Source organism: Microcaecilia unicolor, chromosome 1, assembly GCF_901765095.1.
Source record: "Microcaecilia unicolor chromosome 1, aMicUni1.1, whole genome shotgun sequence".
Classification (NCBI taxonomy): domain Eukaryota; kingdom Metazoa; phylum Chordata; class Amphibia; order Gymnophiona; family Siphonopidae; genus Microcaecilia; species Microcaecilia unicolor.
In genome coordinates this window covers 627,003,714-627,017,294 of record NC_044031.1, presented here as the reverse complement: position 1 = coordinate 627,017,294, position 13,581 = coordinate 627,003,714, and the positions used below count along the sequence as shown (strand labels likewise).

Sequence of the window (13,581 nt, the reverse complement as noted above, 5' to 3'; positions counted from 1 at the left end):
CACGTAGCTATAGTTTGGGTTCGACTTCTCCACATGTATCACTTTGCACTTGCTCACATTAAATATCATTTGCCATTTGAAAACCCCGTCTCGAAATGTCCTCTTGCAATTTTTCACAATCCTCTTGTGATTTAAGAACTTTGAGTAACTTTGTGCCATCAGCAAATTTAATTATCTCACTCGTTACTCCTATCTCTAGATTATTTATAAATATGCTAAAAAGCAGCGGGCCCAGCACAGACCTCTACGGAACCTCACTATCTACCCTTCTTCAATTTCTGGCACTAAGGAGACCAACAAGACAACAGTACTCTATGAAGTAGCTGTATATGGGCCTAGGCCCAATGAACAACCTTCAGTGTCACCACCATGGAGTCCAAGACTTGCAAATAGTCTTTGCCCCAAGGAGACGTTGACACCAGAAGACACCGGATCTGAGCCCGCTATGTCTGAGCCCTGGCTGTGGGAAGGAAGATGCGACCCTGCTTTCTATCAAACCAGACTCCCAAGTATTCCAGAACTTAACCCGAGGGCACCAAAAAGTGCACTACTCGGTCTGTAACACTGACACTTCTCCTGGGAGGGTTTTGCTCAAATTAGTCAGTCTTCCAGATATGGGTGCACTAAGGTTCCTTTTCTTTTGAGGGTTGCTGCCACTACAACCATCACCTTGGATAATGTGCATGGAGCCATCGTCAGTCCAAAAGGGAGCACATAGAATTGAAAGTACTGCCACAAAACTGTTAACCGAAGGATCCTTTGTTGACAGTTGGTATATTGGAATGTGAAGAAGGGCTTTCGCAAGGTCCAGGGAAGTAAGAAACTCCCCCTTGTCAACAGCCACCATGAACGATAGCAGGGTATACAAATGAAAACTGGGCACTGGTTTACTCTTGAGATCCAGAACAGGATGAAAGGAACCTCCCTTCCTGGGAACCACAAAGTAGATGAAGAAACATCCTGTGCCCCTTTTAGCCTGTAAAACAGGAACCAAATCCCAGAGCTGCATGAATCTGTCCAAAGTCTCCCAGATGGCTCCGCCTTTCATTGAGACTGCCAGGGAGAACTCTAGCAAGACATCTGGGAGCAGACGCACAAAATCCAAAGCGTAACCCTCGCTAACAACTTCCAAACCCCACTGATCTCAAGTGACCTCGGTCAACCTCTGATAAAAACTCTAAGCACACACCCACTGGAATTGAAGGAAGGACCCCGATACCTTCATTGAGCTCCGTGGGCAGTCCCGCCTCTGACCGAACTAGGGTATCGGCCTCCACGCCACCTGACGCACAAAGACTGAGTCCTCTGAAAGTATCAGCTGCTGTTTACCACCTACTTGACTTGGATGACAACATGGAGAATCTCGGAACCTACCGCTACTGGAAACCACTCAACTGACCAGTTCTGTTTTGTCTCTCGACAAACCAGGAATCTTAGACTCATTGAGGCCCTTAACCAATTTATCAAATTCCTCCCCCAAACAGAAATTTGCCCTTAAAAGGAAACTTACCCAACTTAGTTGTCTTATCGGCCAACCACCTCGCAGCCACATAAGATCTGCTATACTGGGACAGACCAAAAAGTCCATGGTCAAACCAGGTCACAAGTACCTGGTAAGATCCCAAAAAAATCAAAACATATTTTATGCTGCTTATCCTACAAATAACAAACAGAATACACAGAGTGTATAGATGTCAATGCGATAGTCTTAAATACTGTTAGACTAAAGTGAAGGAGAGTCTCATATATAATTTTTCTAGTAATATTCTTTTCACTCAATAGGTGAATATATTACATATGTTCGTGTCATAATCATTGACTCCACCTCCACCATCCCTTTAATAATAGCAAAAAACAACTTGCTCTGCTTTTTCTATATTGAATGTCTGTAGATATGTATTTATCAAAAAAAACACACTGCACTTATCTTAGGCAGATTGGTGCCCTCTTAAAACCCCGACAGGTTCCCGTTTCGTATAGACTTTGTCAAGGGGGAGTGGCTACAATTCCGATTCATGCCCCAGGCTTTTGTGTGTGCTGATTTGTATCCTTTGGAAATAGGCAGTGGATTTTCCCAAGTCCATTTTAATAATGGCTTATGGACTTTTCTTTTAGGAAATTATCCAAACCTTTTTTAAACTATGCTAAGCTAACTGCTTTTACCACATTTTCTGGCAACAAATTCCAGAGTTTAATTACACGTTGAGTGAAGATATATTTTCTCCAGTTTTAAATTTACTACTTAGTAGCTTCATTGCATGCCCCCTAGTCCTAGTATTTTTGGAAAAGAATACAAGTGATTCACATCCACCCATTCAATCCCACTGATTACTTTATACACCTCTATCATATATCCCCTCACCAGTCTCTTCTCCAAGCTGAACAGCCCTAGCATCTTTAGCCTTTCCTCATAGGAAAATCATCCCTTCACCTTTATCACTTTTGTAGCCCTTCTCTATACCTTTTCTAATTCCACTATACCTTTTTTGAGATGTGGTAACCAGAATTGCACACATTATTCAAGGTGCGGTCACACCATGGAGCCATACAAAGGCATTATTTTTGCTTTCCATTCCTTTCCTTATAATACCAAACATTCTATTTGCTTTCTTAGCTGCCACTGAGCCACTGGTTTCAAAGTATCATCAACAATGTCATCTAGATACTTTTCCTGGTTGGTGACTCCTAATGTGGAACCTTATAGTTCGGGTTCCTTTTTCCTACATGCATCACTTTGCACTTGCTCACATTAAATGTCATCTGCCATTTGGATGCCCAGTCTCCCAGTCTCATAAGGTCCTCTTGCAATTTTTAACAATACTCTTGAGATTTAGTAACTTTGTGTCATCAGAAAATTTAATTTCCCATCTATAGATCATTTATAAGTTTGTTAAAAAGGAGCTGTGCCAGCACAGACTCCTGGGGTACCCCACTATCTACTCTTTTCCAGTGAGAATACGGACCATTTAACCCTACTCTCTGTTTTTTTGTTTAACCAGTTCTTAATCCACAATAGGACACTACCTCCTACCTCCTGACTTTATAATTTCCTAAGGAGTATTTCATGAGGTACTCTGTGAAACACCTTTTGAAAATCCAGATACACAACATCGACTGGCTCACCTTTATCCACAGGTTTATTCAACTCTCTTCAAAGAAATGTAGCAGACTGGTGAAGTAACATTTTCTTTGACTAAATCCACGTTGGATTTGTTTCTTTGATCCATGCCTATGTATATCCGCAATAATTTTCTTTATAATAGCATCTAAAGTTTTGCACGGCACTGATGTCAGGCTCACTGACCTATGATTTCCCAGATCACCTCTAGAACGCTTTTTAAAAATTGGTATTACATTGGCCACCCTCCACAAAGAACTATGGGCTGCCACCGCCAGAGCCAAAGGCTTCACTGGCGCTCTAAGCAAATCATACATAACATCTGCCAAAAAGGAAGCCCCTCATCTCAATCTTGGCGACCTCCTGATCCACTGTCCTGTTGAGGACCTTTTCCACCGACTGAGAATATGCCTTAGCCACCAAACTTGACTTATAAATGGTCAAGATAAATTCTGGGGAAAACCCACATTGGCAGGCATCCCTGCTCCCCCCAGGGGAAACCAACTTTCTTGCTGTAAGCAAATCTCTAATTGCAGTGACTGATCTGAATCCAGAGGGGCAGGCAAGATGGCAGCGGTTCCCGCCAAAGACGAAGCTGCTGCTATATCCGTAGAACTGATTCCACACACGGGAAATGGATCCTCTCGACCCTCCAAAGCTGGTGAGGGGCCTGATGCTGGAGCCGCCAATGAGCTGGAGGACCTGGAGCCAGTGGCATAGCCAGACCTAACATTTTGGGTGGGCCCAGAGCTAATATGGATGGGCACTGTGTATATAGGTATGAGTAATGTTTCTTGCTACAAAATAATGCATTAGAATGCACTTGATGATGGATTAATAAGTAGTATGCCCAACATCTGCCCTGCATCAACATATGGAAAAACCAATATTTTTAAACATGGTTACATTATCCCACATCTTAAACTTGACCAGGCGTAAGTCTACTATAACGGCAAACATCTCAACACACATGGCAGGATCCTAGAGTATAATTACAGCAATGATATAATCCTTCAAACTTTGCTTCTCTACCCCTCCACCCAGCCCCGTAGCCCAGCATCAGCCCTTCTCTTATCTACCCTACCCCCCCACCCATAGCCCAGCATCAGCCCTTCCCTTCCTCATCATCCATCCCATTGCTATGCATCAGCCCCACCCTAACCCCCACCCCTCCCTATAGTCTAGCGTCAGTCCTGTCCTATCCCCTACCCATCCCCCATAGTCTGGCACCCCCCCAAACCCTGAAGCACACCAGCATTAAATATAAAACGTTTTGTCTTTTAATATCTCCCCCATCCAGGAACCTGCCTACATTAAATATAAAGGTTTTTTTTTAATTTTAAACCTGGGCACTGCAGAGACCATCCCTAACCCAAAACCCACCAACATAATTTTTTTAAAAAAAGGTTTTTTTTTTTTTAACCTATGCAATGAGCAACATTATTGATGGGTTACTGGGTGTGGGTGGATTAAACATACCTTTTTTCCCCTAGGCAGTGAAGAGCCCATCCCCACCCAGAAGCCCACCACCAACATTACACTCACAAAAAACATTCAGACAAAAACTGAAATGGAGACCCCCCTTCCCTCCACCCAAGAAAGCCAGTCTCTACAAGCAGGGCAATATGGGTAACAGAGAAACATAAATGTTTTTTTTCTCCTGTACTCTGCAAAATACAAAACAAAAAAATAAACATTTAAAATGTTTTAAAAAGGTACATTTCACAAAGCAGGCACATCTCAATCTTTAAACAATATTAAATACAAATATATTTTTTCTTTTCTACCTTTCTTGTCTGAGCACTTTATTTTTGTGATTGGGTTAGTCCCACTCTATTCCACTTTCCATGTGTCAATCTTGTAAATTCTTTTCCAGGTTGGCTTTTCCATTTCTTGTCTCTCCTCGTCGTCATCCTTTCCCATTCAATCACCAATGTCCCACTTATCTTCTGCTCTGTTCCCCTTCCCCCCACACCCTTAGTCACATCCATCTACTGCTCCTTCTCCCTCCCTCCACCCACACTCTCTAGTCTCATCCATCTTCTGCTCCCTCTCCCTCCCCCACCAAGTCCCACTCATCTTCTTCTCTGTTCCCCTTCTTCTGTTCCTACTGTCTCCCACACCCCCTAGTCCCATTCATCTTCTGCTCCCTCTCCCTTCTCTCACACCCCCTAGTCCCATCCATCTTGTGCTGCTTCTCCATTTCTCTCTCTTACTCTATTCCCATTGCCAGCCAGTCTCGTCCCTGTCTCTCTCTCTTGCTTTCCTTCCGGCCCGCCCCTGCCAGCCACCACCGCACTGGAGTCAGTTCTTTCTCTCCTAGGCTAGCCCCGGGCCTAGCTCCTAGCACTGGGTATTGCACCCCCCCACCCTTCCAATCCCTGCCTCGAGTCGCCAGCAGATTCAGCTTTAGACATTGCAGTGCCCCGTATTTCTCTCCCCCCCCCCCCAAGTCCTCCAATCCCTGAGCCGCTGGCAGCCTCAACGAGAAAGCAGTACACGCTGCTTTAAACCTACCCTGGAAGCCTTTCTCTCTGCTACAGTTTCCCTCCTACGCGGGAACAGGAAGTTGAAGCAGAGAGAAAGGCTTCCAGGGTAGGTTTAAAGCAGCATGTACTGCTTTCTCGTTGAGGCTGCCGGCGGCTCAGGGATTGGAGGACTTGGGAGGGTGGGGAGCAATGCAGGGCGCTGCGATGCTGGAAAGACGGGAGCAGTGAGCGCCTTGATCCGAGAGGAGGAGGTATCGGGGGTTGACCGGGGAGGAGGAGGAGCTGCAGCTCCGGGCCATGCCGTGCAGGAGGAGGCTGGCGGTGCTCCGAAGTGATGGTGGCCGCAGCATCACTGCAGTCTGCGGCGGGAGCGGGGAGACAGTGCTGGGCGGGGTGGGTGGGAATATGCCGAGAGAGCCTGAGATGGATGCTGCTGCAGTTCGTTTGCGGGGGGGGGGGGGGGCAATTGCCTTCCAAACTATGGTCATGCATTGTGCTCTTTTTCCTGTCAGCTGTCATGGCAGAACTAAAAGGCTGTGCACTGATTGGTTGGACAAGTAGGGAAAACTGGGTGGGCCTGAGCAGTGATTGGGTGGGCCTGGGCCCACCCGTAGCTACGCCCCTGCCTGGAGCCGCCACAAGACTGACACCCACTGCTGAAAGACTCCAGTTACAGCACTGAAGCTTTTCTGTGCTCATGGTGTGACAAACCCTCTCAGGCAACAAGAAAAGAAAAGACTCCAAATCAGCACACATGCCTCTGCAGGGCAAAGGAAAATAAATCAGGCTGCACTCCAGGCTCCTTCACACTCTGCCAGTGAGGTCACCTTAACTGACAGTTACAGACTATCCAGTCTCTCTGTGCCATCCATGGGAGGCGAGGCACACAGTGGCCCTCTTCACCCCCAGGGTCTGGGGGGAATAGTCCCCAGCAAAGGTAAGGGTAGGAACCTGGCCATCCAGGTTTAGCACCCCCTGAGACAGAAAGACTCTCCATGGGTCTCAATCCCAACTAGAAAAACTATCTAAAGAAGTGTAGAGCAGAGGGGGACAAAAAAACAACAGAATAGCCCCCCCCCCCTCAAAAACCCCTTTACTTCATCTTTAATATAGAAATGCTCCCCTCGCCTCTCTTTTTTTTTTTTTTTTTTTTAAGAACCCCGAAACCTACCATCCAAGACTGCACAGACTATTCACGTCTACCACCTCCTGCAGACCGAAGGTGGCAGGGCATGTATAAGCCATCCATCTGGACCCATCCAGAAGGACGCCAAGAAACTCCCATTTTCTCCAGGACAGATATGGCTCCTCATACCCTCAAGCACTTCAAAGACCTACAAAGAATTAAAAGCGTTCACTCACCTTCAGGGAGGTACATATACACAATGAGGTTCCTGTCCCTGTCAGACACTGAAAATACAAGAAGAAAGAGAGTTATTGCTGTGTGTGTGTATGAGAGACAATTTAAAGTCATACAAAAAGAAGGTATTCTACTTTTTACACATTTCTTCAAATCCTCTTAAAATTTAGGAAGGGGGAAGCTCTCACCACATGCAAAAACAAAAAAAACAAACAAACAAACAAAAACAAACGTAGAACAAATGCCAAATAGAAAAGATGGAAGACAATTTGATTTATGGAAACTAGAGGACTGATTGATTACTTGGCAGCAAAGTTTCAATAGAAAAAAAATGCAGTGATATATATTCTGAGCAGAGACATCCAAAAGAAAGGTACAAGATAAGGAATGAGATGCAGCATACCCTCATGCACAAAGCCATCAACACTCATCGGGACCAACATAACAAATACCTTGCTGGATAAGACTAATGATTCATATCCCAGTATGAAAGTTCATTTCATATAGTTCACTCCAAAAACAGGTAGAGACACTCAAGTCTACTTGACTATTCACAAATGACGTAATCACATTGGTTACCAATACTATTCTGTATACAGTTTAAACTTCTTGTCCTAGAGCACAGAACACTGTATAAAGGGACACCAGCTTATCTGGCCTCTTCCATTTCATTCCATACCCCATCAAGAGCATTGAGAACATTGCATGATGGCCATTTGCAAATTCCTACTCCTTGGATTGCATATTTGAAACCTACTATGCTTTCTTTTGTGTGTGTGTGTGTGTCCCCCCATCTCCTTTGGAATACCCTCTCAGTAGCCCTCCGCACCAAACCATCCTGTTTTAAATTTAAGGCGGCACTTAAAACTCATCTCTTTCAACAGTATTTTAAGACTCAGTAGTCGAGGATGTTCCTGGGCCTTAAGGTGAGTGACAACAGTCTATTATTTTTTCCTCTTTTTTGTCTTCTCATTTCTCTTTTAATTAAGTGTTCTTTTCTTAATTTTAATATTTATATATTTTATGTAAACTGCTTTGATATATGCTTACAAAAGGCAGTGCATTAAAAAAAACACTAAAAAATTCTAAATATTGGAGAGCAAAAATAATCAAAGATATAACAAAATACTTTTTGTTCAAGACAGTAACAGAAGAGAGTTTTATACAATCATTAAGGTAAATAACAAAGGAAACCTCAACTGCCCGAGAAGCCTACACAGATGGTCTTCCAATCAAGCCTCTTATTAAAGGTTTCATATGAAGCCCCCAAAAAAAGCCACAGCAGAAAACAAGGATTTGAGTTATGAAATTGCCCTATTTTTTTTTTTTTGCAACAGTTTTTTCAAGGGAGTTTTCTATTGTGGCTTTTTTCACGGCTTTATATAAAACCTGTGATAACAGCCTCGATTGAAAGACAATCTGTGTAGGCTTCCTGTTGCCATTCCAGAAGAGCATGGCTATGAGCCTTGCTATACCGGCAGCTCTTTTTTTTTTCCTTCTCTGCTCAGACCTGCTGGGGAAGGAGCCTTTGGGAGGAAGCGAATCAGGCAGGCAGCCAGGTAAGAAGTGAGCGGGGGGTGGGGGGGGGGGGGGGGGGGGAGGCCAGCGGGGAGAGGAAGATACACGTTTTCTTTTTTTCAGCGGTCAGAACCGCTGGCTGGGGAAGGAGCCATGGCTTTGATGGGGGGGGGGGGGGGGGGGGGCTGGCTGGCTGCGGTTTTGAAACGGGGTTGGCCATGGGGGAGCCCAAGAAGGTTAGATTGAGAACTGTAGAAATATGCTAGCCCTTGCTCTCAGTAAAATACAGGCAAATGGCTCAGGCTAAGAGCTAGGCCTTTGAGAATCGGAGATCACCTTTGGCACAGTTATATTTCACTGTAGCAAGTGCTGAACTAGCAAGGGAGGGGGCACTTGCTCTTGTCCACAATCCTGTGACTGGCACCTGCAAGGAGTCATGAGCTAGGATGTTTTGATTTAAATGAGAGATAGTAGAGGGTCTGATGCAAGTAGAGGGAGGGGGAAGCTGAAGAGAGCAAAATGACCTGTAAAGTCATCTCACAAGATGCGCTCTGAGCATATCTTGTTTATACTTAGAGCTTGAGAACGTGTGAAGTCATTTTGATCAACTGATAAGGGCCAAGAGCCCTGGTGACAAAGCTAGGGTCCACTGAAATGAATACGGCCAAAATAGTATATAAGGAGCAGTCTGAGGGATATTAAATCAGAACAGAAGAAGGAAGGCTACAAGAGAAGGAGGGTGACAGACGTGTCGTGAACTGCTGCTCAACCATATGAATGCCTGATGTGCCTGAACTGCTACTGGTGAGATAATAAACTATCTTCTTATATCCCAGTGAGTCCTTCTGATTATGGAGCTTGTCAGTGCCCAGTTTATATTATTATATCTACTGAATACTGGGTTTCTTTCTAATTAAGGAGCCTGCTGCTGTTCTGTGTAAAACTGTCATGAGCAGATATAAGGTTGGGGTAATTAAGTATCTAGAGGGGATAGGCAATTCTGTCCAGGGTAGTAAAAGGGCCATGGCTCCGCTGCCCAAATGGAGATGGCAGACCTAATAAAACAGAACAGACCTGTGAAGATATGATTTCATATGCCCTAATGAAAGGTGAGTATATTGAAATTAAATGGAAGTAAAATTAAAGTCCATCTTAGTTTATAACACCAGGCTTCCTAAGGCACATTACAACAGCTGTTAAGAAAAAGGATATTCTCACTTAATTTGGCCATCTCTATTATAAAGAACAGTGTAGAAAAATGAGCACAAAATAGAGAGTTTATAACTGCTGTCTCTACCTCCTACAATATTTGTTAAGCTGTTTTAGTGGTATTCAATTTTTATTTCATGATAGTTATATCTATATATGGAAAGTTTTCAAATAAATGGAAAAGCTTTCATATATATATATATATATATTTGTCCTCCATCTTTTAAGGCACATCCTATCCAACTGGAACAGCTTTTGACTTTTTACACATGAACCACGCATAGGCAGTTCCTTATTTCTAATAATATTTTGCTATTGTTTTGGGTGAGTGAAAATGGTGGCAAGCTCTGCCTACTGGCTTCAGCCCATATAATGGGCTAGAGTAGATAAGTTTCCTATGATAGCATTGTGCTTATTTGAATTAGTTTTCCTGTACAAGTTTTGCTTGAATTTTAAAACATGTCAACAAGGGCAGGGTTAAGTGGGGGCGGAACTAGGTGTGTTGTCAGACAATTATGGATGTAAGCTCCACCGCTGGTACCACCCCTAACCCAGCCCCCTTTAGCCTCCCCAAACAGTTGGGCCACCGACTGCCTATACAACTGTAGTGAGCAGTGTTGCCAGGTGGGCGGTTTTACCGCCCAATTGGGCGGTTTTCCGCGACCCAACGCGGGAAATTTTTGCCCGCGGCGGGTTGCGGTTTTTTGTGCGGCTTTTTCGGCCGCGGGGGGCGGGGTTAGTGACGTTTTTGGGCGGGGTTAGTGACGTAGGAGGCGGGGCCGATGATGTGGGAGGCGGGGCCGGTGACGTGGGAGGCGGGGTCGGTGACGGCGGGGTTGATGACGGCGGGGGTGATGACGCGGGGGTGGGGGTGTCAGGGGCGGGGTTTGAGTTTGGGCGGGTTTTGGGCGGTTTTTGTGCTGGATTGGGTGGGAAAAAAATTTCCCACCTGGCAATACTGGTAGTGAGAGCTTGAGAAGAACCTTGTGAGCTACAAATTAGGTATAGTGGTATATCAAGCTTCAATAAACAATAAACCATAACTGCAAGTCATATCTAAGCACAGCGTGACCTATTGCTCTGGTTTCAAGATGACTTACACAACAAAAAAATCCAGAAAGACCCAGATATTGTGTGCACTTTGCGGTTCTCACAATATTTAAAAGAATTTTGTAAAGCCATCCTTAAAAATTGGCATATATTAGAGATCCATCCCTGTTTTCAAAACATGAAACCAGTGATAGCGTTTTCTAGGAGTAAAAATTTGAGAGACAAACTTGTACCGTTCACACTGCCAGATCCAGACATTCAGACCTTAGATATAACAGGACATAACATGTGCCAAATGTTCTGTTTTTTTTGTTTTGTTACATTTGTACCCTGCGCTGTCCCACTCATGGCAGGCTCAATGCGGCTTACATAGGGCAATGGAGGGTTAAGTGACTTTCCCAGAGTCACAAGGAGGGGCCTGTGCCTGAAGTGGGAATCCAACTCAGTTCCTCAGTTCCCCAGGACCAAAGTCCACCACCCTAACCACTAGGCCACTCCTCCACTCCTGTTTGTAAACATGCAATAATTACAAATGTGTTCAGACATTCGACTACCTATTGAAGCTACTTTTTAGGGAATAAAATGGACTGTAATTCTGCCTGTGTAATGTATATCATCATATGCCCCTGTAATCTCCTATACATGGGTAAGATAAAACATATGGTGAAGACAAGAATTATTGAACACAGAAGCTGTATAAGTAGGAATATACAAACAGCACCATTAGTTTCTCACTGGTATGATCTCAACCACACTATTGATGAAATCAAATTTTTAGTGGTTAAACAAATTTATCCACAATGGAGATACCTTTGATTTGGATACTGTGAGTCCAAAAGTCTTGACTGCTGAATTAGATTTGACAGTTTTTATCTAATCAACAATATCCATTAACACACATCGCCTATCCTTTTTTGCCATAAACTAGTTTTGCGACACATATGTTGCTTTTTTTTTTGTCATAAATTAGTTCACTACCACATACAGGCATGCTTTAAGCCATACTTTTTATTGCACATTCTCAGGTTTGACCCACTCATTCCATGGACCTTTATCTATATTTTTATTTGTTTTTAAAAAAATTCCCACATTTTGAGTTGTGGCAATATTGTTCGTGAATTTACCCTGATGTCTTAAATTTATCCATACTTTTAATTTTAATCATATTGAGGAAGGCTTTTTACTCATGCATCAGTCTTTCTACTGGTGGCACTGGTTAATCAGTTAGGATAAACCCATACGCCTTCCCTCTTACACACTCCGTTGTAACAAATAAATAAATAAATATATATATTTTTTGAGGTATCCATATTATTGTTTTACTGACTGTCTTTTTTATTTTTTTATGCTTTCCCCTTTTTATTTCTATACTTTATTTCTTTTTGTATTTTTTATCTTACACTCCATGGCCTCCTACTCTTTCTACTGCAACTTCTTGCTTTGATGCTAAACAAGAAGTTGCAGTAGAGAGGGCAGGACGTGGCAGAAGGAAGAACACAGAGCTGGCCTGTGACTGTGAATTGCTGCCGGCTGTAGGAAAATGTAAGTGTCGCTCACGGGGAGGAGGACGGGAATGAAGGAAAGGATTTTTTACTGCGGGAACAGAGCATGGTCCTTACCGCGGATTTACTGCGGTTAAATGTGTCATTCTCTACCTGGCAGCCTAGAAGGAAATCGAGCAGGAGTAATGCCCAGTTACTCCTGCTGGGCTGCATTCCAAAATGGCTGTCACGACCTCTACTGGCAGTCTTGCAGTACCTCACACTTTATATCATGAGGCTGAGCTAGAGGTCACGGCAGCCATTTTGGAATCTATGCAGGAACGATGGAAAATAGCTCCTGCCCAATTTCTCTCTAGTCCATCAGGGTCTTTCCCAGGTAGACCTTGTGGGAGAGAGGGGGAAGGGGCTGGGGAAGTCTTCTATTTTCTTGGGGGGGGGGGGGGGGGGGGGGGGGGGGGGGGGGAAGGGGAGATCAGGATCTGCCTGATCTGGCATTTATTTTACATGGGGTCCTGGCTGATATTCAGCTGAGACCCGCATAAGCTGTAGCAGCTAACACCAATGAATTAGCCCTGGATATTTAGTGCGGCTGCCTGGACATGGCCTGGCACTGAATATCTAGGGTTAATTCTGCCTGTGGTGGTCAGCACTGCCGCAGACTGAGTATCGACCGGATAGGGATTTATACAGTGAAACATTAAATGTAGTTGACCTTTTTGAAAAACTGCTTTGTGTATTTCTTAGATAAGCAGCATAAAACCTGTTTTACTCTTCTGGGATCTTGCCAGGTACTTGTGACCTGGATTGGACACTGTTGGAAACAGGGTAATGGGCTTGATGGACCTTCGGTCCTTCCCACTATGTTATGTTCTTTTGTTTCTGTGTAATCTGGACCTTTTCTGCTACTGTTTGCTGCCCTCAATAGTTTGTTTCTCTTCACAACTTCTATTCTTTGGGGAAGGAGCTGAAAAATGGACAGCCTGCCGAAGGGACTCCTTACAAACTCAGGTGAGGGCTCCCATATGAATTAAGCCTGTGTCATTTACTTCAAGAGAAAATAACAACAGTGGAAAGCAAGTGAAGTCAGAAGAACAGTAAGAACTTCCTCTGGCACGAGGAGGGACAAGGAACTAGTTGCTTAAACTGAAAGGTTGGTTTGTCTCAGAGTGTGTGTATATGTGTGCATGCGTGCATTTGAGAGTGCATGAATTTGAGTGTGAGCAAACGTGAGTTTGAGATATATGTAAAAGACTTGGACTGACCTAAGAAGCCCAGTTGAGCGCTGTCAACCATAAATTCTATGCTGTAAACTTCCAATGGTTTTGCATCCTGAAA

At 44.0% G+C, this 13,581-nt stretch overlaps 1 protein-coding gene across 1 annotated transcript in view; it reads right to left on the bottom strand.

Moving 5' to 3' along the window:
* Positions 1–13,581, bottom strand: part of CPSF1 (cleavage and polyadenylation specific factor 1) — a 297,206-nt gene that overhangs the window by 16,813 nt on the left and 266,812 nt on the right. The window contains 2 exon segments of the mRNA XM_030220640.1: positions 6,970–7,017; positions 13,509–13,575. Of these exon segments, the coding sequence (XP_030076500.1) occupies positions 6,970–7,017; positions 13,509–13,575 (115 nt within the window).